Source organism: Lithobates pipiens, unplaced genomic scaffold (genome assembly GCF_037356315.1).
Source record: "Lithobates pipiens isolate NorthernLeopardFrog02 unplaced genomic scaffold, aLitPip1_a1.2 Scaffold_3, whole genome shotgun sequence".
Classification (NCBI taxonomy): domain Eukaryota; kingdom Metazoa; phylum Chordata; class Amphibia; order Anura; family Ranidae; genus Lithobates; species Lithobates pipiens.
This window is the reverse complement of record NW_027507790.1, coordinates 22,290,388-22,314,982: the sequence shown is the minus strand read 5'-3', so window position 1 is coordinate 22,314,982 and position 24,595 is coordinate 22,290,388. Positions and strand designations below refer to the sequence as shown.

The following is a 24,595-nucleotide window of genomic DNA, read 5'->3' as shown; positions in this document are numbered from 1 at the left end:
CTGCAATATAAGCCCTACCCCTCAAATAAGCCCTACCCTGTTTCCCCAAAAATAAGCCTTACCCTGCAAATAAGACCTACAAGAACTTTAACTAGGGCTTATTTGGGGGGTAGGGCTTATATTGCAGCCATTACCAACCATCATGCTAGGTCTTATTTTCGGGGGAACAGGGTAGGGATAGGGTATAAGTTTAGGGTGATGGAGGGTTCATGAAATGGGCAAACCAAATGGCCTGTTTACCTTTCTACACATAGACCTTAAGATGTGCATCAAGTCATTTGTGGATTTGAGGGGGGCACACTGTTGTGTTTTTACATGGGGTATCCCCTTTAAATCCATACAAGTGTCGAAGGGCATACCATTTTCCTTTCTTTTTTTTTTGCATGGGGTAAGAGTCTAGTATCAATGTTAAAGGGATATCTAGCTACTTGCTACAGACAGAACAACATGGCCAGGAACTGACATTTACGTTAAGTAAAAATGTATTTATTTTTTGCTTTGTAAATGTCACATTTGCTTTAGTACATCGTACAGGAGTTCCAGTTCACAAGCAGGTTTAGGAAATCCCCCAAGCATATTATTTTAAGGTATTGTGATTTTTTTATGTTGCCTTTTAAGACTGTTAAAAAGTGCTGCTCCCCACCGAATTGTACTTTTTCAAAATGTTTATATTAGTACATGTTCCTCCTGGCAGTGACCAGTTTACTAGGCCCTTTCCTATTGTTTTTAAAAATTGTCAAAATGAAATTACAGAATGTGTCCCCCATAGACTTTGGTAGGGTGTGGAGAATGTTTGCAATTTTTTTCAACTGTTTGGCAAATGTATCTCGAATGGAACCTGGGCACATTCAGCTCATCACTGATCAGGACAAGAGAATCAGGACTACACTCCCCTCTTCTTCTCCATAACACAGAGGGAAGGAGTTCTGTACTTCTCAAATACATTTGAATATGGTAGCATATAAGAATACAGCACAAGCAGAGAGCACAGAAAGGGCACTGGTGACATTGCGCCTCCCACAGCTCTTAAAGCGGCCGATATACACCTAAGGGGATTTGTGCAGCCGTGCCAACCTGCTGCCGTATAACGACGACGGCTGGTCAGCAACAGGTTAAATATCCCTATCATCATCAGATTACTAGTCAGGCAGCTCTGGCATGCCACTACTAAGATGGCTGCAATACAGGGACACGCTTCAGATGAAAGTCCCTTCCTCAGGGCCTCTAGATTGCATTGGAGAATCTTTGGATTGTCCCCCTAACTTTTATTGGAATAAGTTGTATCTGAATCTCTTAGCAGTGTGACAAGTGGTGGACGAACTTCCGACGGGACGTTATGCGAATGCAAACCGCGAATGCGGCCAAAAGTTTGCGAACCACAAAGTTCGCGGAGGACCCCATTGACTTATTGTCAGGCGAACCTTAAAAACCTCCAGGTCATATTTTCAGCCACAAAATACTTACTAGCTGTGCATACATAGTCCCACAACGTGGACACTGACATAACAAAAGTATTAAGTGAATCTGGGATTGACAACGACAAGCATTCTTTTTTTATCTGTGAAATTTTGACAATTCAGGAGCGCATGAAGGCCATGGAGGAGAGGCAAGGTCAGGGCAGGCTATGAAAGGGGGTGCAGGAGATGATCAGTACCACAGTCAGGGCAGCGCAGTCCTGTGCCAGTGTCCCAGTGTGCCAAGCTGTGCTTGAGCCCCTCCCTCTGCCCGGCCCTTACCCCCACCTACGCAGGGCTCCACTGCGGTGGTCCGCAGGTGCCAGTCCAGTGCTGATCCTCAGCCATGGTGCTGGCACTGCCTGCTGATTGGCTTCTCCACTGCTATCTCCCTCACTGACACCAGCACTGAGATAGAACACTGACACCAGCACCGTGATAGAGACTGAGCACTGACACCAGCACCGAGATAGAGAGCACTGACACCAGCACCGTGATAGAGAGCACTGAGACCACACCAGCACCGAGATAGAGAGCACTGACACCAGCACCGAGATAGAGAGCACTGACACCAGCACCATGATAGAGAGCACTGACAGCAGCACCGTGATAGAGAGAACTGAGAGCAGCACTGAGATAGAGAGCACTGACACCAGCACCGAGATAGAGAGCACTGACACCAGCACCGTGATAGAGAGCACTGACACCAGCACCGAGATAGACAGCACTGAAACCACACCATCACCGTGATAGAGAGCACTAACACCAGCACTGAGATAGAGAGCACTGACACCAGCACAGTGATAGAGCGCACTGACACCAGCACCGAGATAGAGAGCACTGACACCACACCAGCATCATGATAGAGAGCACTGACACCAGCACCAAGATAGAGAGCACTGACACCAGCACCGTGATAGAGAGCACTGACACCAGCACTGAGATAGAGAGCACTGACACCGCACCAGCACCACGATAGAGAGCACTGACACCAGCACCGAGATAGAGAGCACTGACACCAGCACCGAGATAGAGAGCACTGACACCAGCACCGTGATAGAGAGCACTGACAACAGCACCTAGATAGAGAGCACTGACACCACACCAGCACCGTGATAGAGAGCACTGAGACCACACCAGCACCGAGATAGAGACCACTGACACCACACCAGCACCGAGATCGAGAGCATTGAGACCACACCAGCACAGAGATAGAGAGCACTGAGATCACACCAGCACCGAGATAGAGAGCACTGAGACCACACCAGCACTGAGATAGAGAGCACTGACACCACACCAACACCGAGATAGAGGGCACTGAGACCACACCAGCACCGAGATAGAGAGCACTGACACCAGCACCAAGATATAGAGCACTGACACCAGCACCATGATAGAGAGCACTGACACCAGCACCATGATAGAGAGCACTGACACCAGCACCGAGATAGAGAGCACTGACACCAGCACCGAGATAGAGAGCACTGACACCAGCACCGTGATAGAGAGCACTGACACCAGCACCGTGATAGAGAGCACTGACACCAGCACCGAGATAGAGAGCACTGACACCAGCACCAAGATATAGAGCACTGACACCAGCACCATGATAGAGAGCACTGACACCAGCACCATGATAGAGAGCACTGACACCAGCACCGAGATAGAGAGCACTGACACCAGCACCGAGATAGAGAGAACTGACACCAGCACCATGATAGAGAGCACTGACAGTAGCACCGTGATAGAGAGAACTGAGACCAGCACCGAGATAGAAAGCACTGACACCAGCACCGAGATAGAGAGCACTGACACCAGCACCGTGATAGAGAGCACTGACACCAGCACCGTGATAGAGAGCACTGACAACAGCACCTAGATAGAGAGCACTGACACCACACCAGCACCGTGATAGAGAGCACTGAGACCACACCAGCACCGAGATAGAGACCACTGACACCACACCAGCACCGAGATCGAGAGCATTGAGACCACACCAGCACAGAGATAGAGAGCACTGAGACCACACCAGCACCGAGATAGAGAGCACTGAGACCACACCAGCACTGCGATAGAGAGCACTGACACCACACCAACACCGAGATAGAGGGCACTGAGACCACACCAGCACCGAGATAGAGAGCACTGACACCAGCACCAAGATAGAGAGCACTGACACCAGCACCATGATAGAGAGCACTGACACCAGCACCATGATAGAGAGCACTGACACCAGCACCGAGATAGAGAGCACTGACACCAGCACCGAGATAGAGAGCACTGACACCAGCACCGTGATAGAGAGCACTGACAGTAGCACCGTGATAGAGAGAACTGAGACCAGCACCGAGATAGAAAGCACTGACACCAGCACCAAGATAGAGAGCACTGACACCAGCACCGTGATAGAGAGCACTGACACCAGCACCGAGATAGACAGCACTGACACCACACCAGCACCGTGATAGAGAGCACTGACACCAGCACCGAGATAGAGAGCACTGACACCAGCACCGAGATAGAGAGCACTGACACCAGCACCTAGATAGAGAGCACTGACACCACACCAGCACCGTGATAGAGAGCACTGAGACCACACCAGCACTGAGATAGAGAGCACTGAGACCACACCAGCACTTAGATAGAGAGCACTGACACCACACCAGCACCGAGATAGAGAGCACTGACACCAGCACCGAGATAGAGAGAGAGCACTGACACCAGCACCGAGATAGAGAGCACTCACAGCAGCACTGATACGAGCAACTCGCTGCGGGACCCAAAAATATGACATCGCTCAACCTCTTCAAACAGGAGGGTACGGGCATATAGTACGGTGTGCTTTTTTTGTACAAGGAAATGAGCCAAAGGTAGAAAAAAGGTCCGTGTGCTCGATTAAATAAATCGTTTATAGAGTTGTGCATATACATGGTCTACTGGTCACATGTGTTGAATTCCTTCGAGATCCATGCCTCATTCATTTTTATAAATGTGAGGTAGTCAACATTGTCGTGAGCTAGGCGAGTGCGCTTATCGGTCACGATCCCCCCTGCTGCGCTGAACGTCCTTTCGGACAGGACACTGGACAAGGGGCAAGCCAACAGTTCCATTGCAAATTGGGCAAGCTCTGGCCAGAGGTCAAGCCTGCCCACCCAGTAGTCCAGGGGTTCATCACTCCTCAGAGCGTCCACACCGGCCGTTAATTCAATGTAGTCGGACACCTGTCGGTCTAGGCATTCCCTGATGCTGGATCCGGATGAGACCTGTCGATGGGTCGGCTGAAAGAATGACCTCATATCAGAAGTCACCAACACATCTTCAAACCGCCCTCTTCTTGCAGGCGCTGTTGGATTGGTACCTGCAACTCTTTCTCTGGGAGTGGGAATTCCTCCTCTGCCAGTGCACGCAAAAGCAGAATGCAGCAGTTGTCGAAGCAAGGTCTGTAAGTGCTCCATTCTGACAGCCCTCTGTGATGGTGGTAACATTTCTGCCATTTTGTGTTTGTACCTGGGGTCTAAGTACGTTGCCACCCAGTACTGGTCCTTGACCCTTATGCTTTTTATACGGGGGTCCCTGTTAAAACACTGGAGCATGAAGGCCCCCATTTGCACTAAACTGGAAGCGGTGGGGTGGCCCTGGCTCCTGCTCATCAATGTCATCCTCCTCATTCTCCTCTCCCTCTCCACGGACAACAAGAGGGATCCCAGAAAGGTTTAAAGCATGCTCTTCTTGCTCCTCCCCACCCCCCCGGCACCATCCTCTTCTGAATCCTCTTCAGACTCCTGTTGTTGACTTGTCTCAGATAGAGTAGCCCCCCCAGGAATTCATCCAGCATTGCGACTTCCTCATCTTCCTGTTCCTGCTCCTCCATGGCTTGATCAATGACATGACGCAATGCACACTCCATAAAGAAGGCATAAGGTACCATGTTACTGATGGCGCCATGTCTGCGACTGACCAGTTTGGTGATCTCATCAAATGGCCGCAGAAGTCTGCATGCGTCGCGCATGAGCTGCCACTGGCACGCCGAAAAAAAAACAAGCTCCCCAGAACCTGTTCTGCCGCAGAGTTCGTACAGGTAGTCGTTAACTGCACGTTTCTGCTGGAGCAGCCTATCAAGCATATAGAAGGTTGAGTTCCATCGTGTCGGGCAATCGCAAATAAGACGTCTGACTGGCAGATTGTGTTGCCGCTGAATGTCAGTAAGGCAAACCATGGCCGTGTAAGATCTTCTGAACAGACTCCTGTTGTTGACTTGTCTCAGATAGAGTAGCCCCCCGGGAATTCATCCAGCATTGCAACTTCCTCATCTTCCTGTTCCTGCTCCTCCACAGCTTGATCAATGACACGACGCAATGCACACTACATAAAGAAGGCATAAGGTACCATGTCACTGATGGCGCCATGCCTGCGACTGACCAGTGTGGGGATTTCATCAAATGGCCGCAGAAGTCTGCATCCATCACGCATGAGCAGCCACTGGCGCGGCGAAAAAAAACAAGCTCCCCAGAACCTTTTCTGCCGCAGAGTTCGTACAGAGAGCACTACAAGAACTTTTATAATTTAGTAAACTCTTCATTTTTGATATAAGACTAGCATGCAAAAAAAAAAATGGAAGATAATTTGTGTGATAATCTCATTGTGTCGTGTGTACCAGGCATAAGTCAGAGTGAAGCTAACATTTATTGTAACAGATTTGGATGTTTCAGTTATAGTTTGTCCTGTTAAGAAATTAGCATCATATATTTTGTTAAAAAAGCACCTGGCTACAACGTACATTATTTCTACCCGTGTTTGATTAATATTGGTTTCTAAACCTGCTGAGACTACACACTGGAGATGTTTTTGTAGTTTTTGACTGACCTGTAAACAGTTCAGAATAATTATAAAGTTTATCAGTTTTTTCTCTAATCTCAATTGAGTTGTGTATTACTCACTGTCGCCAGTAGGTGTCACTGGTACCACAGGCCAGTATGAGAATTACAACAAGGTTGAGCTGAGAATAATTATTCCTTTTCCAGCCTAGCCCAGTAGGAGGTTCTTAGCCGTTGGTGCGACCTGGGAAAGGGTATTTATTTGGGCTGGGCCATGTGCTCTCTCTCTTACCTTGGGCCCTCCTGCCCTGAGGATCTGCTGCTGAGGTGAGCTCTGCAAGTGTGTCTCTCCTTGCCCCCAGCAGATTCAGGGGGGCACTACATAATTATGCCCCTAATTGTCATTTTTGTCACCCATCACAGATAAATTCTTAATTCTTATAACAATTTGGTGGATAGAACCACCTTTTATTTCCACATTTTTGGAATTTCATACTGGAATTTTATGTAGGTTGTGCCTCAAAAATCCCACCATATATTTTATTTGAATTGTTATGTTAGGGATGTGGAACATTTCTTGGAGTCAGTACATTATATTCCTTACATGCCTGCAAGAGATCAATGCCAAGTCAAATTCTGGTACTTAATTTGCTTGTAAAAAATACAGATAATGATATATTAATTAGAAATCTGCTTACATTTGTGTTCTTATATTTTCCTGGAGTTCAGCTTTCATCTGCAACACAGCACCTTGATAGACCTCCATTCTGCATATACTATACCTTGTCCATAAGCAATAAAACTGCAGTACAACTACATTATGAGCCACAGCAGTAGCGCATGCATTTCTTTTATAATACGCAGTGAAGTCCTACTGAAGTCTTTTAGAGAGGTAACCAGATTCATCAATAGATAAAACTGTGCTATGAACAAAATCAGTACCAACATTCTTTTATATTAAAGAAAATACTTCTATTTATATGAAAAAGCAAGAAAGAAGATTGTGTAACAAATTACATGGTGTGCAAACTAAAGAAATCACCTGATCTGGCCCAGTTTGCCATCTAAGTGCTCCACTACCCAGCATGAAGTTCCTTAACTGACAGAAATTTCAGTGTAGGGGGTGACACGTCCATAAAAATGACCTTTCTCCAACACTAAAAATGGATCAACCACCACCACCAGTGACTGGCACCACGAATCCTTCAAACTCAACAGGCAGCATTTTACCCTGTGCTACCCCCCCCCCCCCCAAATAATCTAAAAATTACAATAATCACAAAGCAAATTATCAGAAGGTTAGACTAAATTCCCACTTTTCAACTAGTACTTTTTAGAAATCACCATGTTTGGCTGGTTAAGAGAGTAGCAAATTAGTTAAATCAATCCATTTAGAACTAGTGAACGAAGAAAAAAAAAATTATTACCAGTGAGTGTCTGGAGAAAGTTGCATTCATTGCTTTATAAATATCCCACAGTAATTTTTGAATATTTTTTGGGAGTTTTTCCATTAGACAGGCTTCTAGAGTAACATACACCTTTGCTTTGTTCATATCCTATATTTATAAATTAATTAAAAGCACAGCCATATTTGATTCTCTAATGCATTCCACCTCAGGAACATATCATTGGCAACACAGTGGCTAAATCGTTAGTAGTTCGCACTTCTGCCTTGCGGCACTGGTGTTGGTTCAGATCCTGGCTAGGAAACTGCTGTATCTGCATTGAGGTTGCATGTTCTCCCTGTGATTAAATGGGTTTCCTTCCATGCTACAAAGACATGCTAATTGACTTCTGTCTAGAATTAGCTCTTGCATGATAATCTAATGTGTGGGCCCAAGATGGTTGCCCCAACTGCAGCACCTTGAGTCCTAAGGAGAAAAGCACTATGGAATTATTAATTAATCAATCAGTCAGCAAACTGTGACTCTGTTTTGGTGCTGCTTTTTCATGTTTGAAATGCCCTGGGGAAACACTGACTATGCCAACATTTTGTACAGCAAAGCCCAAGTAGGACCATTGAAAATGAACTTTCAATGTTACTTCCATACATTTGTACAACTTCAGTATGTTACTCACTGATAATTGCCCACTTTATTTGCAAATGCTTTTGAAAGATTACTATGCAGTTTTTTCATCTTCATTTACCTCTACATCAACGTTGTTATCTTTTATCAATTTTGTTATGTGGGGACGTAGAAAATTAAATTCTTTAATCTTAGCATCACTAATCCTGGTAAATGTATTTCTCAAGCACATGAATAAAATTCTTGTTTTATTCCTTGCTTTAACAAAGTTGTTGATAAATCCAGGTTTGATATGCAAAAGAAGGTAAACTTTTCAAATCGACGAGTGGAATGTTTATCAGATTCTTCTCTACTGAAATATGTAAGGTATTATTTGGCCATTTTTTTCTTAATGTAATGTTTTTTTCTTGTTCCTGCTGTTTGACTTTCCCAAAAAAGTGCTTTTTTTTGTTCAAGCTGTAAGCTGAGCAGTACAATGGCTTTCAGATTTACTATTTATATTTCTAATGTTTACTTTGATTATCCATCCTAGAGAGCAAAAACAACAACTAGATGTTTCTCAATATGTTGTAAATATGCAATTATAGTTAAAATATGGTACTGCAAGGTCACTAATGGAATAGAATAATGAAGATGTGGTCGCAAGAAAACTAAGCCTGATAGAGAAAATCCAATATACTTTTTTGAATTAAGTATGAAAAATTTGGATTTGAACATTTGTTTATAGCAGCATTATTCATTGAAGATCACTGAATGCAAATCAGGAGTGAGGTTGTGTGGCTAGATCTCAACTTTTATATTCTCATTCTGTTTCACTCATAGAAGAAATGCAAAAAAGAATACACTCGTGTGAGAATGGCTACCCAAAGTTTGCAAATTAAAGGCTAGCAGCATAAACTGAAAGGAGGGCTCTGTAACAACAAGCAAGGTCTGCGCCAGGAGGGCTCCATCACAACAAGGAAGGTCTGTGCCAGATGACTTTATTAAAATAAAACAAGAACTAAGAAGGAAAGTCTGTACCAGAAGAAAAATCACCTGGGGATGACACCAGCTCCTATTTCTTGCAATCACTTGAGTAGAACCTGGAGCTTTGGTTGCCTACAGAGATGGTGAAACTGCTATAACCTGAGCTAAGTGACTTTTAGCATATTCCTATTGTACACAAACTATTGTTCATGCTCATTTGCCAGGAAAGTTAGGTAGCATGTACATGTGTTGTATGCAGGGATGTATCTACCACGAGGCAAACAAGGCGTTTGCCTGGGGTGGCAGGTTTCAAGGGGGCGGCATCGCCTCCGCTTTGTCAATCCTGCACCATTCCTAACATTGCTGAATCTACTGCTCCACATTGAACCTGACAGCAGCAACCTGTGACCCTACCCTCCTCCCCCACACTGGGATTGGGCACGACCGTGGCTCCTCCTCCCTCCTCCTCCACAGTCACATCCTACTTCCTAACCTGTGGATGCGGCCTTAAGGGGGGAGGAAGAGGACGCAGGAGGAGAAGCTTGCTTGCAAGGGGCTTCCTGATTCATCCCTGGAAGGGAGTAACAGGGCGGGCAGAACATAGCCTGTCATTAGGATCAGCCCCAGAGCCCCGCTGCAGAGATGATGCAGGGTGATTCCGGGGTGATCTGATGTCCTCTGGAGACATGTGAGTGTGGGCACTGGGGGTGTATGAGGTGACTGTGGGAACTGGGGGTGAGTGTGGTGGCCAGGTTGTGAGGTAAGTGTGGACACTGGGGGTGTCTCTCTCACCCTCCCTCCCTCTCTCCCACCTCCTTTCTCCCCTTCTTCCATTTCTCTCCTTTTCCATGTTCCCCATCTCTCTCTCCCTCCTATTGCTATCTCTTCTCCTAGCAGGGGGAGGGGGGGTACTGTGGCAGGCTAGTAGGGGGGTTGGTGGGAGCACTGTGGCAGACTAGCGGAGGGTTAGGGGGAGCAACTACCCCACAGTCCATCAGAGACCCCGCACAGCCACTAGAGACCTTGCACAGCCACCAGAGCCACCCCGAATAGAGGTGGGACATAGGTTGAAAAAAGACAAAAGTCCATCTAGTTCAACCAATAATAATAATAAAAAAAAACATACAATCCCATATACACAATCTTATACCCACAGTGGATCCAGAGAAAGACAACAACACAAAACAGCAAAGCATGATGCAATTTGCTCCCGCAGGGGAAAACAATTCTTTCCTGATCCACCAAGAGGCAATTGGATATTCCTTGGAGCAACTTTACTTATAAATGTTTGTATCCAGATATATTTTGTACATTCAGGGAAGAATCCAGGCCTTTTTTAAGCAATCTACTGAGGTGGCCAGAACCAACTCTGGAGGGAATCTATTGCATATGTTTACAGCTCTCACTGTGAAGAAACCTTTCCATATTTGGAGATTAAATCTTTTTTTCTCTTTTACAGGGGCCTCTTTTTAGATTCCATACCTCTCTTAATACAAGAAAGGACTTTGCTCACTTTGGAAACCGCAGCTTGGCATTGCATGCTATTTTTAAGCTTATGATCTATAAAAAAAAACAGATCCGTCTCCACTATGGATTCCCCCTAATAAGTATGATGCATGCATATTCTTAGCCCCCAATTGCATAACTTTACGTTTATCAACATTAACCAGTTCCCGACCAGCTTGCTTACATATACTGCGGCACAATGGCACCGTTGTGTGAAATCCCATACCTGTACGGGGGACGCTCTTGCCGCCAGGAGACGCGCTTCCGCCTTGTGCGAGACCATCGGATTCATTCCAGAACTGATCAATCTTCAGGTCTAGGCCAATGATTTATGGCCTGGATCTGCTGATCAGTTCTGGTGAATGAAATCCTTCCCCTGCCTGTAAGTGTAAAAACAGGCAGGGCAAGTGTCATCTCCCCTTGTGGAACTCTTTTCGTTCCAGAGAAAGGAGAGAGGACATCTCACAGTAAGTTGCACAAACACTACACTAACACCAGTAGGCCCGGGTTGCTTAAGGGTACCCCCCTAACCCCCTAAAAAAGGTTTAACCCTTTGATCATCCCCTGTCATCAGTGATCACTGTATTAGTGTAACGGTTAGTTAGTTATTTTTTATAGCGTCAGGATACCTGCTGTATATTACCTAAATAAAGATTTAACCCTCTGATCACCTGGCGGGTGACATCATGTTTTAGTGTCAGTTAGGGTCCGCGTCGCCCCAAGCAGCGTCAGATTAGTGCCAGTAGCGCTAACACCCACGCATGCACCATACACGTATCATAGTAGTATAGTGTCAGAACGGATCAATATGTTTGATCTGATCAGATCTATACTAGCGTCCCCAGTGGTTAAGGTTCCCAAAAATGCAGTGTTAGCGGGATCAGCCCAGATACCTGCTAGCACCTGCGTTTGGCCCCTCCGCCCATCCCAGCCCAGCCCACCCTGGTGCAGCATCAATCAATCACTGTCACTTACAAAACACAAAACACACAACTGTAGCATTTGCAGAGTCATCCCTGATCCATGTGATTGCTAACACAGTACGCCGGACAATTCAATCGTGTGTGGGCTCCAGCGGACTTTTTCATCGTAAAGTCCGGCGGACTTAGAAAGTCGTTTTGACTCAAAATTTGTCTGCCGGACTTGGCTTTCAGCGGACAATCCATTCGTCAATGTGCTAGTCCAGCGGACTAAGAATGATGCATGCTCTGAAGCAAGTACGAGGAGGAAGCTATTGGCTACTGGCTATTGAACTTCCTTTTTCTAGTCCCGTCATACGTGCTGTACGTCATAGCGTTAGAAATCACTGGACTTTCGGAGCGTCCGTGTGTGGCCAAGTCCGTTCATTATAAAGTCCGCCGGATTGTTTGCCAGACCAATTCCGCCAGACAATTAGATCGTGTGTGCGTGGCATTAGTGTGTACTGTGTTTTATTGTTAACCATTATTTTATTTTCAGGTACACCATTCAGCTGCAGCACTGATTTATTTATCTTGAAAGGAACAGCGTTTGCCCTCACGATACATAAATCAGCGACTCTAGAGCTGTAGGAGGTGATTTCACCACAACAGTTAAGAAAAAAAGAGCATATGTGCCAAAGCACGGGGGCAGGGGTGGAGGGGCAATTTGTCCCTAACATTAGTGGTAGATTGCCCCATGCTTCAGCATATATTTTTTACTCTTTTTTTTGGTACAGATTGTTGTTTTATTAAGTTATTGTTTCATTGCTACCATTGTTTGCTTTTCAGGTACACCATTCAGCTGCAGCACTAATTTATTCATCTTTTTATCAACAGCGTTTGCTCTCACAATATGTAAATCAGTGACTCCAGTGCTGTAGGAGGTGATTTCACCACCACAGTTAAAAAAAAAAAAAAAAAGATGTACGCCCATCATAAGAAGAGGGTGGATTCCGGGGCGGTATTCTAATGGTGGGCATACCCACCGATCAGTCTCTTATTTCGTTCAGCCAACAGGCTGCATGAAAAAAGAGAACATTACAATATATGCCCAACAAGGACCAGCAACGTACTGGTATGTACTGGTATGAGTGGTTATGCCAGAATGATGCCTGCAGGTTTAGATATCATGTTGGTATTGTTCTTTTCAGCCAGCGGTCAGCTTTCATGTAAAAGGAATCTTATCAACTAATTAGCCACTAAACTGCTTTTACAAGCAGTGGGTGGGAAGTCCCCCCTCCCCCACCATCTTCCATGGTTTTCTCCGGTTCTCCTGTCCCCAATTTAATTTAATTAAAAAAAAAGAGCACCTGTCACTACTTATTGCTATCATAGATGATATTTACATTCCCTGTGATAACAATAAAAGGATAAAAAACACCCCTGTCCTCCTGCTCGCGTGCAATGGCGAACGGTCTCGTGTCATATGTAAACAGCAATTGCACTATGCATGTGAGGTATCACCATGAACGTCAGATTGATGGCAGTAATTTTAGCAGTAGACTTCCTCTGTAAATCTTAAGTGGTAACCTGCAAAGGCTTTTAAAAATGTATGTAGTTTGTAGCGGCTGCATGGTTGTGTGCAATTTTAAAGCTTAATGTTTGGTATCTATGTACTCAACATAAGATCATCTTTTATATTTTACCACACATTTGGGTAATATAGTGTGTTTTAGTGCATTAAAATTCAAAAAAGTGTTTTTTCCCCCCCAAAAAAAATCGCTACGCAACTACTGTGTGAAACAAAAATTGCAACACCCACCATTTTAATATGTAGGGCCTTTGCTTTAAAAAAATATATAATGTTTGGGGTTCAAAGTAATTTTCTAGCAAAATATAAATATTTTTTTATGTAAACAAAAAGTGTCAGAAAGGGCTTTGTCTTTAGGTGGTTAGAAGAGTCGGTGATGTGTGACATGAGCTTCTAATGTTGTGCATAAAATACCAGGACAGGTTAAGTAGCTATTTGCTGAGAGGCATGTTGAGTCCATGGAATATTTTATATTTTGCCACAAGTTTCAGGAAAATGACAATACATTATTTTTGACAAAGTTGTAACTAAATGATATATTGCTTAAACATGCCATGGGCATATGTGAACAATACATTCTGAAGATACCACATGTGTGGGACTTTTTGGGAGTCTAGCGGTGTACAGGACCAATCAGCGCCTTCAGGATTTCTATGGATTTCTATGGGTGTAAAATGGTGATTTTCACTTCTCACTACCTATCACAGTTACGCAGGCCCTGAAATGTCCAGATAGCACAAACCCCCCTAAATGACCCCATTTTGGAAAGTAGACACCCCAAGGTATTTGCTAAGAGGCATGGTGAGTATTTTGCAGATCTCATTTGTTTTTAATAATGAAGAAAGTAAAGGAAAATTCTTTTTTTTTTTTTATTCGTTTTTTCTAAATTTTTCAAAACGTTGTGGCAAAAAGTGACATCTGCAAAATACTCAACATGCCTCTCAGCAAATAGCATGGGGTATCTACTTTCCAAAATGGGGTCATTTGGGGGGAGGGGGGTCGACCTGTCTGGGCATTTCATGGCCTCGGAAACTGTCATAGGAAGTAAGGAGTGAAATCAAAAATTTACGCCCCTAGAAAGCCTGAAGGCGGTGCTTGGTTTTGGGGTCCTGTACATGGCTAGACTGCCAAAAAGTCCAACACATGTGGTATCCCCATACTCAGGAAAAGCAGCAGAATGTATTTTCACATAAGCCCATGGCATGTTTGAGCAATATATCATTTAGTACCAACTTTGCAAAACAAAGAAATTTTTTTTTTAATTTTCCAAAAAACTTGGCAAAATATAAAATATTCCATGGAATCAACATGCCTCTCAGCAAATAGCTTGGGGTGTCTACTTTCCAAAATGGAGTCAGTTGAGGGGGGGGGGGGGGGTTGTGCTATCTGGGCAGTTCATGGCTTCGGAAAACTGTGTAAGGTAGTAAATAGTGAAATCAAAAATTTACGCCGTTAGAAATCCTGAAGGCGGTGATTGGTTTTCTGGGACCTTTACGTCGCTAGACTCCCTACTCAGGAGAAGCAGCCAAATGTATTTTGAGGTGTCATTTCACATATGCCCATGGGATGTTTGTGCAATATATAATTACAGTGAACTTTGTGAAAAAAGTGTTTTTTTCATTTTGCAATCACTTATGACAAAGAAAAAAAAACATTCAATGTCCTCAACAAGCATCTCAGCAATTTCTTGGGGTGTCTACTTTCCAAAATGGGGTCATTTGTTGGGGGGGGGGGGGTTGTACTGTCCTGCCATTTGAGCACCTTGAGAAATGAGATAGGCAGTCATAAACTAAAAGCTGCATAAATTACAGAAAATGTACCCTAGTTTGTAGACACTATAGCTTTTGAACAAACCAATAAATATACGCTTATTGATTTTTTTTTTTACCCAAGACATGTGGCCGAATGCTTTTTGGCCTAAATGTATGACTAAAATTCAATTTATTGTATATTTTTTATAACAAGAATTAGAACATATATTATGTTGTAGTTTGGCACACAGCACTTTAAGTGGCCAATTGGCCATATCTTATTTGTTTTAGCACTTTAATTGGTTACTTGTACAACACATACACTAAAGTGTAAGGATTGTTGATGCAAATTTATATAGTAAGTGCAGCACTGATTTCTAAATTTCCACTATCACTGATAACCTTAGACCAGGTGTGTCCAAACTACGGCCCTCCAGCTGTTGCAGAACTACACATCCCATGAGGCATTGTAAAACTCTGACATTCAAAGACATGACTAGGCATGATGGGAATTGTAGTTCCTGAACAACTGGAGGGCCGTAGTTTGGACACCCCTGCCTTAGACCATTCAGAGTACGAATCATTACTCACTACTCTCTGAATTGTGTCTTTTAGCCAGTTTCTATCCATTTACAAACTGATCTTTCCAAGCCTGTAGACTTTACCTTACACATGAGCCATGTGTGGGGAACTGTGTCAAATGCTTTTGCAAAATCCAAGTATACCATGTCCATAGCCACCCCTTGAGCTATTGTGGACCATTTGAAGCTGTGTCAGTTGCAATCCAATTGTAGGCATGACCTCCCCCCATGCTCCTTTGTACACACAGAGTTGAAGAATAGTGATGGACGAACTTCCGACGGGACGTTTCGCGAACGCGGACCGCGAACGGGGCCGACCGTTCGCGAAACCGAACGTTCGCCGCGGGCCCCATTGACTTCAATGGGAGGCGAACGTTTTAAACCTTTAGGTCGAATTTGCTGCCACAGGATAATTATTAGGTGGGCAAACATAGTCCCACCACATGGCCAATGACATAACACATGTATGGGGTGAATTTGGGATCGATAACTACAAGCATTCTTTTTTTATATGGAAAATTGTTCTGACAATTCAGGACTGTGGCGCGCATGAAGGCAATGGAGGAGAGGGAAGGTCAGGGACCAGGGTAGGCAGAGAAGAGGGTGCAGGAGATGATCACCAGCAGCGTGACATACAGCAATGACACATGCACCGTGATAGAGGCATCTGACAACAGCACCGTGATAGAGGGCACTGACATCAGCAGCATGACATAAAGCATTAACACCAGTACCATGACATACAGCATTGACAGCAACACCGTGATAGAGAGCACTGACATCAGAAGCGTGACATACAGCACTGACATCAGCACCGTGATATACAGCACTGACAGCAGCACCGTGACATACAGCACTGACATCAGAAGCGTGACATACAGCACTGACATCAGCACCGTGATATACAGCACTGACAGCAGCACCGTGACAGAGAGCACTGACATCAGAAGCGTGACATTAAGCACTCACACCAGCACCGTGATATTCAGCACTGACAGCAGCACCGTAAGCAGCCCCAGGAGGAAGTCAGCACAGCACAGGGATGGTGGGAGCCCCTCATAATAAGAACCCCCAGGAGGAAGTCAGCACAGCACAGGGATGGTGTGATCCCCTCATAATAAGAACCCCCAGGAGGAAGTCAGCACAGCACAGGGATGGTGTGATCCCCTCATAAGCAGCCCCAGTAGAAATATGACACCGCTCAACCTCTTCAAAGAGGAGGGTAGGGGCATATAGTACGGTGTGCTTTTTTGGGACAAGGAAGTGAGCCAAATGAAGAAAGAAGGTCTGTGTGCTTGATTAAAAAAAATAGTTTATAGACATATACATGGTCTACTGGTCACATGTGTTGAATTCCTCCGAGATCCATGCCTCATTCATTTTTAGAAATGTGAGGTAGTTAACACTGTCGTGAGCTAGGCGAGTACGCTTATCGGTCACGATCCCCCCTGCTGCGCTGAACGTCCTTTCGGACAGGACACTGGATGAGGGGCAAGCCAACAGTTCGATTGCAAATTGGGCAAGCTCTGGCCAGAGGTCAAGCCTGCCCACCCAGTAGTCCAGGGGTTCATCACTCCTCAGAGCTTCCACATCGGCCGTTAACCCAATGTAGTCGGACACCTGACGGTCTAGGCGTTCCCTGATGCTGGATCCGGATGACACCTATCGATGGGTCGGCTGAAAGAATGACCTCATATCCGAAGTCACCAACACATCTTCAAACCGGCCTCTTCTTGCAGGCGCTGTTGGATTGGTATCCGCAACTCCTTCTCTGGGAGTGGGAATTGCTCCTCTGCCAGCGCACGCAAAAGCAGAATGCAGCATTTCTCGAAGCAAGGCCTGGAAGTGCTGCATTCTGACAGCCCTCTGCGACGGCGGTAAAATTTCCGCCATTTTGTGTTTGTACCGGGGGTCTAAGTACGTTGCCACCCAGTACTGGTCCTTGACCCTTATGCTTTTTATACGGGGGTCCCTATTAAAACACTGGAGCATGAAGGCCCCCATTTGCACTAAAGTGGAAGCGGTGTGGTGGCCTGGCTCCTGCTCATCATCCAGGATAATGTCGTCCTCTACATTCTCCTCTCCCCATCCACGCACAACAGGGATCCCAGAAAGGTTTAAAGCACGCTCTTCTTGCTCCTCCTCATCCGCCCCGGCACCATCCTCCTCTGACTCCTCTTCAGACTCCTGTTGTTGACTTGTCTCAGATAGAGTAGCCCCCCCTGGGAATTCATCCAGCATTGCGACTTCCTCATCTTCCCGCTCCTGCTCCTCCACAGCTTGATCAATGACACAACGCAATGCACGCTCCATAAAGAAGGCATAAGGTACCATGTCACTGATGGCGCCATGGCTGCGACTGACCAGTTTGGTGATCTCCTCAAATGGCCGCAGAAGTCTGCATGCATCGCGCATGAGCAGCCACTGGCGCGGTGAAAAAAAACCCAGCTCCCCAGAACCGTTTCTTTCGCAGAGTTCATACAGGTAGATGTTAACTGCACGTTTCTGCTGGAGCAGCCTATCAAGCATATAGAAGGTTGAGTTCCATCGCGTCGGGCAATCGCAAATAAGACGTCTGCCGGCAGATGGTGTCGCCGCTGAATGTCAGCAAGGCGAGCCATGGTCGTGTAAGATCTTCTGAAATGGGCCGAGATTTTCCTTGCCTGCCGCAAGATGTCCTGGACCCCAGGGTATTTGACAAGGAATCGCTGCACCACCAAGTTTAAGACGTGTGCCATGCATGGCACGTGCGTGATTTTGCCCTGTTTCAATGCGCTAAGCAGATTGGCACCGTTGTCACACACCACTTTACCAACTGTCAAATTGAGGGGGGTTAGCCACTGATCTGCCTGTGAACGCAAAGCTGAAAGGAGTGCCGGGCCAGTGTGGCTCTTGGCTTCCAGGCACAACAGACGCAGCACGGCATGGCAACGTCTCACCTGGCATGTTGAATAGGTTCTGGGGAGCTTGGGCGGTGCAGCGGAAGAGACGCTAGCAGCGGAAAAGGAGGAGCCAGCTGAGGAGGAGAGGGAGGAGGATGGAGTAGGAGGAGGAGGAGAAGAAGAGTCAGGCCTGCATGCAATCCGTGGCGGTAAAACCAAATCTACACGGGTGCCACGGGTTACATGCTTGACGGCCGTCAGAAGGTTCACCCAGTGGGCAGTTAAAGTGATATACCTTCCCTGCCCGTGTTTGCTAGACCACGTGTCTGTGGTCAGATGTATCTTGGCACCGACACTGTGTGCCAGAGATACATTCACTTGCCGCTGAACATGGCCATATAGCTCTGGGATGCCCTTCTCCGAGAAATACTTCCTTCCTGGGACCTTCCATTGTGGTGTTCCAATGGCCACAAATTTGCAAAAGGCCTCCGAGTCCACCAGTTTATATGGCAGTAGTTGGCGGGCTATCAGTTCTGACAAGCCAGCCGTCAACCGTTGGGCAAGAGGGTTATCCGGCGTCATCATTTTTTTACGCTCGAACATTAGGCCCACGGAAGCCTGCCTTTTTGCAGAAAAACGTGAGCTTGGCGTGATGGAAGGTGGAGTGGAGGACAATTGTGAGGAGAGAGGAGAAGTAGAAGACGAGGCTGGACGGTGAGAGCCTGCAGTGTGGCTTTGAGTGTTCCGTTGCTCCCACTCGGCTCGGTGATGGCTGCTCATGTGCCTTCTTAAGGCGGTCGTCCCTAGGTGAGTGTTGGGCTTACCGCGACTAATGCGTTGACTGCAAAGATTGCAGATGGCAACGCTATTGTCAGCAGCGGACACGTTAAAAAAAGCCCACACTGCGGAGCCATGTGCCGGTGTCCTGGGAGCGCCAGATATGACCGTACATGCTCGATGACTCGCTCCTGATACATTTGCAGTCTGCTTTGTCCCTCCTGTGCAATGTAAGTTAGTCCTGCTTCTCCTCCCTATCTGCTGGTCCATATCTCCCTCTGAACTCCCCTCCTCTTCCTCTCTTGTGGGCACCCACGTGACATCACTAGACACGTCATCATCAACGTCACCTTCCCCACCGCTATAAGTAGAGATCTCGGAGTAGGCAGCAACACCGGGGACCAACCTCCTCCTTGGGCTGATCTGGGTACTGTCGTCAGACTGCTGAGTAGCGGTTGTTGCTACCTCCTCTTCCTGATCCAATACCAAGAGTGGCTGCGCATCAGAAATGTCCTCTTGATATGGATCGGAAAATAATTCCTGTGACTCAAGCGGAAGGTATGTGGTGGTGGTGGTGGTGGTGTTGTTGGTGGTAGTGTCTTTGGGGGTGCACATAGCAGAGAGTGAAGAAGAGGGTGCAGATCGAGAGGATGAGGAGGGTGCAGAAGAGTAAGGCTGAGTGAGCCACTCAACCAAGTCTGGTGCGTCCTTTAAAGTAATTGAACGCACCTTCTGCAACTTCCCACTTTGGCTCAAGGCTGTTGCTCCTGCCCTACCCCTACCACCCCTGCGGAAGGGCCTGCCTCTTCCTCTGCCTGTCATTTTTTAAATGACCCTGTGACAAAACTCTTAGTCCCTATACCGATGAAGGACTGCTGCAGTATAGGGCAGCGGTCAGCAGTGGTGCACCTCAACCCTATCTAGTGTGGACCGATACCGGTCCTTACAGAACAGCAGACTGTGCCTCACTCAACCCTATGTACTGTAGCACCCTTCACCAAGTTACCAGTCCTTATAAGGACCTTTGTGGACCAAGTAGGTTGTGTGTGACTGATTAGCAGACTGTACGTCAGTCCCTATACCGCTGAAGGACTGCTGCAGTATAGGGCAGCGGTCAGCAGTGGTGCACCTCAACCCTATGTATTGTGGATCGATAACAGTCCTTATAGAATAGCAGACTGTACCTCACTCAACCCTATGTACTGTAGCACCCTAGACCAAGTTACCAGTCCTTATAAGAACTTTTGTGGACCAAGCAGGTTGTGTGTTAGTGATTAGCAGACTGTACTTCAGTCCCTATACCAATGAAGGACTGCTGCAGTATAGGGCAGCGGTCAGCAGTGGTGCACCTCAACTCTATCTATTGTGGACCGATAGCGGTCCTTACAGAACAGCAGACTGTACCTCACTCAACCCTATGTACTGTAGCACCCTAGACCAAGTTACCAGTCCTTATAAGAACTTTTGTGGACCAAGCAGGTTGTGTGTTAGTGATTAGCAGACTGTACTTCAGTCCCTATACCAATGAAGGACTGCTGCAGTATAGGGCAGCGGTCAGCAGTGGTGCACCTCAACTCTATCTATTGTGGACCGATAACAGTCCTTATAGAATAGCAGACTGTACCTCACTCAACCCTATGTACTGTAGCACCCTAGACCAAGTTACCAGTCCTTATAAGAACTTTTGTGGACCAAGCAGGTTGTGTGTTAGTGATTAGCAGACTGTACTTCAGTCCCAATACCAATGAAGGACTGCTGCAGTATAGGGCAGCGGTCAGCAGTGGTGCACCTCAACTCTATCTATTGTGGACCGATAGCGGTCCTTACAGAACAGCAGACTTTACCTCACTCAACCCTATGTACTGTAGCACCCTAGACCAAGTTACCAGTCCTTATAAGAACTTTTGTGGACCAAGCAGGTTGTGTGTTAGTGATTAGCAGACTGTACGTCAGTCCCTATACCAATGAAGGACTGCTGCAGTATAGGGCAGCGGTCAGCAGTGGTGCACCTCAACCCTATCTATTGTGGACCGATAGCGGTCCTTACAGAACAGCAGACTGTACCGCACTCAACCCTATGTACTGTAGCACCCTAGACCAAGTTACCAGTCCTTATAAGAACTTTTGTGGACCAAGCAGGTTGTGTGTTAGTGATTAGCAGACTGTACTTCAGTCCCAATACCAATGAAGGACTGCTGCAGTATAGGGCAGCGGTCAGCAGTGGTGCACCTCAACTCTATCTATTGTGGACCGATAGCGGTCCTTACAGAACAGCAGACTGTACCTCACTCAACCCTATGTACTGTAGCACCCTACACAGACCAAGTTACCAGTCCTGATAAAGAGCTTTGTGGAACAAGTGAGTTGTGAATGTTTAGCAGACTGCAGCAGAAGGGCAGCAGTCAAGTATAATATTCTTTCTATATTTGGAAGAAAGAATATTATACGTGTACAAGCCTATTACCGTACCACTGATACCAGTCCTGAAAAGAACCTTTGTGGAACTAATAGTAACAGCAAGTCTTTAAACTGACCCTCACTGCCTGACAACACTGCTTCCTTCCTGTCCCTATACAAAGTAGCAAAAAAGAGTAGACTGGAACGATTAGTGGTTACTGGAACAGCTCTTTTGTGGACCTGATAGTAACAGCTAATGATGATGATGATGATGATGATGATGATGATGATGACTAATCTGGCTGTCCCTAAAATAGCAGCACACAGCGCCCTGTCCCTTTCTCTAAACTGACAAAAGACACTCAGGCTGCTGCAAGAATCAGTAGCACAGCAAACCTATATACACCTAACACCTATACCAGTCCTGAAAAGAACTTTTGTGTACCAAATAGCTAGCATTTTATCTGTCCCTACTCCACACAGCAACCTTTCCCTATAGTGACAGAAGAAAGAATGTAAAATGGCCACCGGATCGGGTGTATTTATAGGTTAGGGGGAATGTCCAAGTGTCCATGTGCTGTCATGTCTCAATTGGCTGTCCTGTACCCCATGATAGACGTGTCATCATAGGTCAAAGTTCTTTTACACATTAAACACGTAAGTCCGCCGGGGCGAACAACGGGAAAAGGCGAGCGAACGAGCGGACCGCGAACGACCGAAATTCGCCGCGAAACGACCGCCGGGCGAACCGTTCGGCCATCACTATTGAAGAAGCTATTTAATAAATTTGCCTTCTCTTCATCCCCAGTCATCCACTCCAGATTATTTTGTAAAGGGCCTACATGCTCAGACCTGACCTTTTTATGAATAATATATTTGAAGATTTTTTGGGGGTTTGTCCTACTATCTTTTGCAATCTGTTGTTTGCTTTGATTTTTTGCATCCTTGATTTCCATTATACATATTCTGTTATATGTAAAATTTAGATGGGGGGCGCCGCCTGATTTTAGTCTTGCCTAGAGCAGCACAAATCCAAAATACACCACTGGTTTGTATATCTTGGTTTTGTATGTATTTCTGTAAGCCCTTGTACACACGGTTGGACATTCCAACAACAAAATCCGCCGGATTTTGTCAGTCGGATTTTGTCCGAAACTGGTGTTGCATACACACGGTCGGACAAAGTTGTCGGAAAATCCGATCGTTCGTAACGCAATGACGTTATTTCGTTACGACGGGACTACGTTCAGGCTAGTAGCCAATAGCTTTGATCTAAGAATTTGATCTGAGCATGCGTGCCACTTTGTCCGATTGGAATTCTCTACAAATGATTGGACAAAGTCCGATTGGATAATGTTGTTGGAAAATTTTAGAGCCCAGCTCTAAAACTTTGTCGGTCAGATATTCTGATGGAAACAGTCCAATGGAGCCCACACACGGTCGGATTATCCGACAACACAGTCCAATCGGACATTTTCCGTCGGAATATCCGACCGTGTGTACAAAAGCTAATACATTGTATGTCTGGTATTGTTTTCCTTAAAATTTTAAGTAGTTTGTATGTACAGCATTTTGTTTAGTAAAAGCATCTACTATATTACACAGGTTTTTAATGCTTTCCTGCTTTACCGCAAAGTGCCCATACAGATACAAAGCAAAACACATTTACTGTACAGACTTCTAATCTGCTGTTTCAATCCTAAAAGAGCTACTCACCTATATAATTCAAAATAAATCCTTGTCCTTTTCCAAAGATCATCCCTGCTGGATCAGAGTGAAACTGAATTGAGAGGTCGGGAGATGAGGAGTAGAGTTTCTGAGGGCCACTGCTTCCCACAAACTGTCCCAAAATCTTTGAAGTAATTTCATCTCCGTCATAAATGGTCAAAATATCATTATTACTCAGATTCATTCTGCAAAGACAGGCAAAAAACATAGGATAAGTCATACAGAATAGCACAAAATTTCGGTTGGCTATTATGCAGTTTTAACTTGGTTAGAGCTCTCTTGGATGAAGTTTGTAGGCTACAACAGCTATTCTTTAGAATGAACCCTATTTTCAAGAATTAGTTAAACCAATGTTCCTTAACCCAGTAAGCACCATTCATACATACCTATATCCTAAATACCTAAAATAATACCATTATACTGCTATGTGCAGAGAGACTGAGACCTAAAAGTATGACTACATGATATAATCAATGTGGTAATTCAACATTCTCACTGCTCTGTATACAATATGAGGTTGACCAATGACGGTGCAGGGGCCCCCCGATCCATGCGCCCGGCCCCTAATCTCTATGCAGGGTGCAGGACGCATGGATTTCAATGGGGGTTTTTTTTTTAAACACATGAGCAGAGTCTGAGTCTCTAGTTGGCTTCACAAAAAGGGTGGTCTTGGGGCGCAGAGTACTGCTTCCCGAGCCCACCTACTTGTGTGACGTGTGTGGCGGTGGTTGGAGCAGGGAGGAGGAGCAGAGAAGCAGAGGAGGAGGTAGGGGGTGCTGGCGGCAGCCAATGAGTGTGCAGTCTCCGGTGTTCTGCCAAACCACTGGCGTTGACGTGCAGAGGCAGAATTGAAGCAGGTAGAAGAAAGATAGCGATTTTGGTTGGGGAGCGTGCCGCAGCCTGGCTCTGTCCACCTGGCTGCTCTCCTACTTCTTCTGCCAAGAAGGAGGGGAAGTGATCGTGGATGGGGTACATGCAGACCTGGCGGTGGGGAAGGGGATGTTTGCTTCCCCCCCCCCCAAAAGAGTACCAACTGCCACTAACTTAGTATACAGCTATAGTATATGTTTTTTTTGGAAAAAAATAAAACTGTACCTTATTTCATTAAAAATGAATTGCTAATTCTATTTCGGGGGGTTCAGCCTGTCTATTTGCTGTGAGCAGAAAGCCTTTCCACAGTTATCTCTTCCTTGTACACTTGGAATATTATAAGATTATAACT

The 24,595-nt window shown here is 45.8% G+C and overlaps 1 protein-coding gene across 2 annotated transcripts in view; it reads right to left on the bottom strand.

The window, feature by feature from the left end:
* The window catches only part of SEZ6L (seizure related 6 homolog like), a 614,672-nt gene that overhangs the window by 71,276 nt on the left and 518,801 nt on the right, over window positions 1-24,595 (bottom strand). For both annotated transcript variants that reach the window (XM_077461365.1, XM_077461364.1), the window contains one exon: window positions 23,362-23,558. In XM_077461365.1, the coding sequence (XP_077317491.1) occupies window positions 23,362-23,558 (197 nt within the window). The remainder of the gene's footprint in view (window positions 1-23,361; window positions 23,559-24,595) is intronic.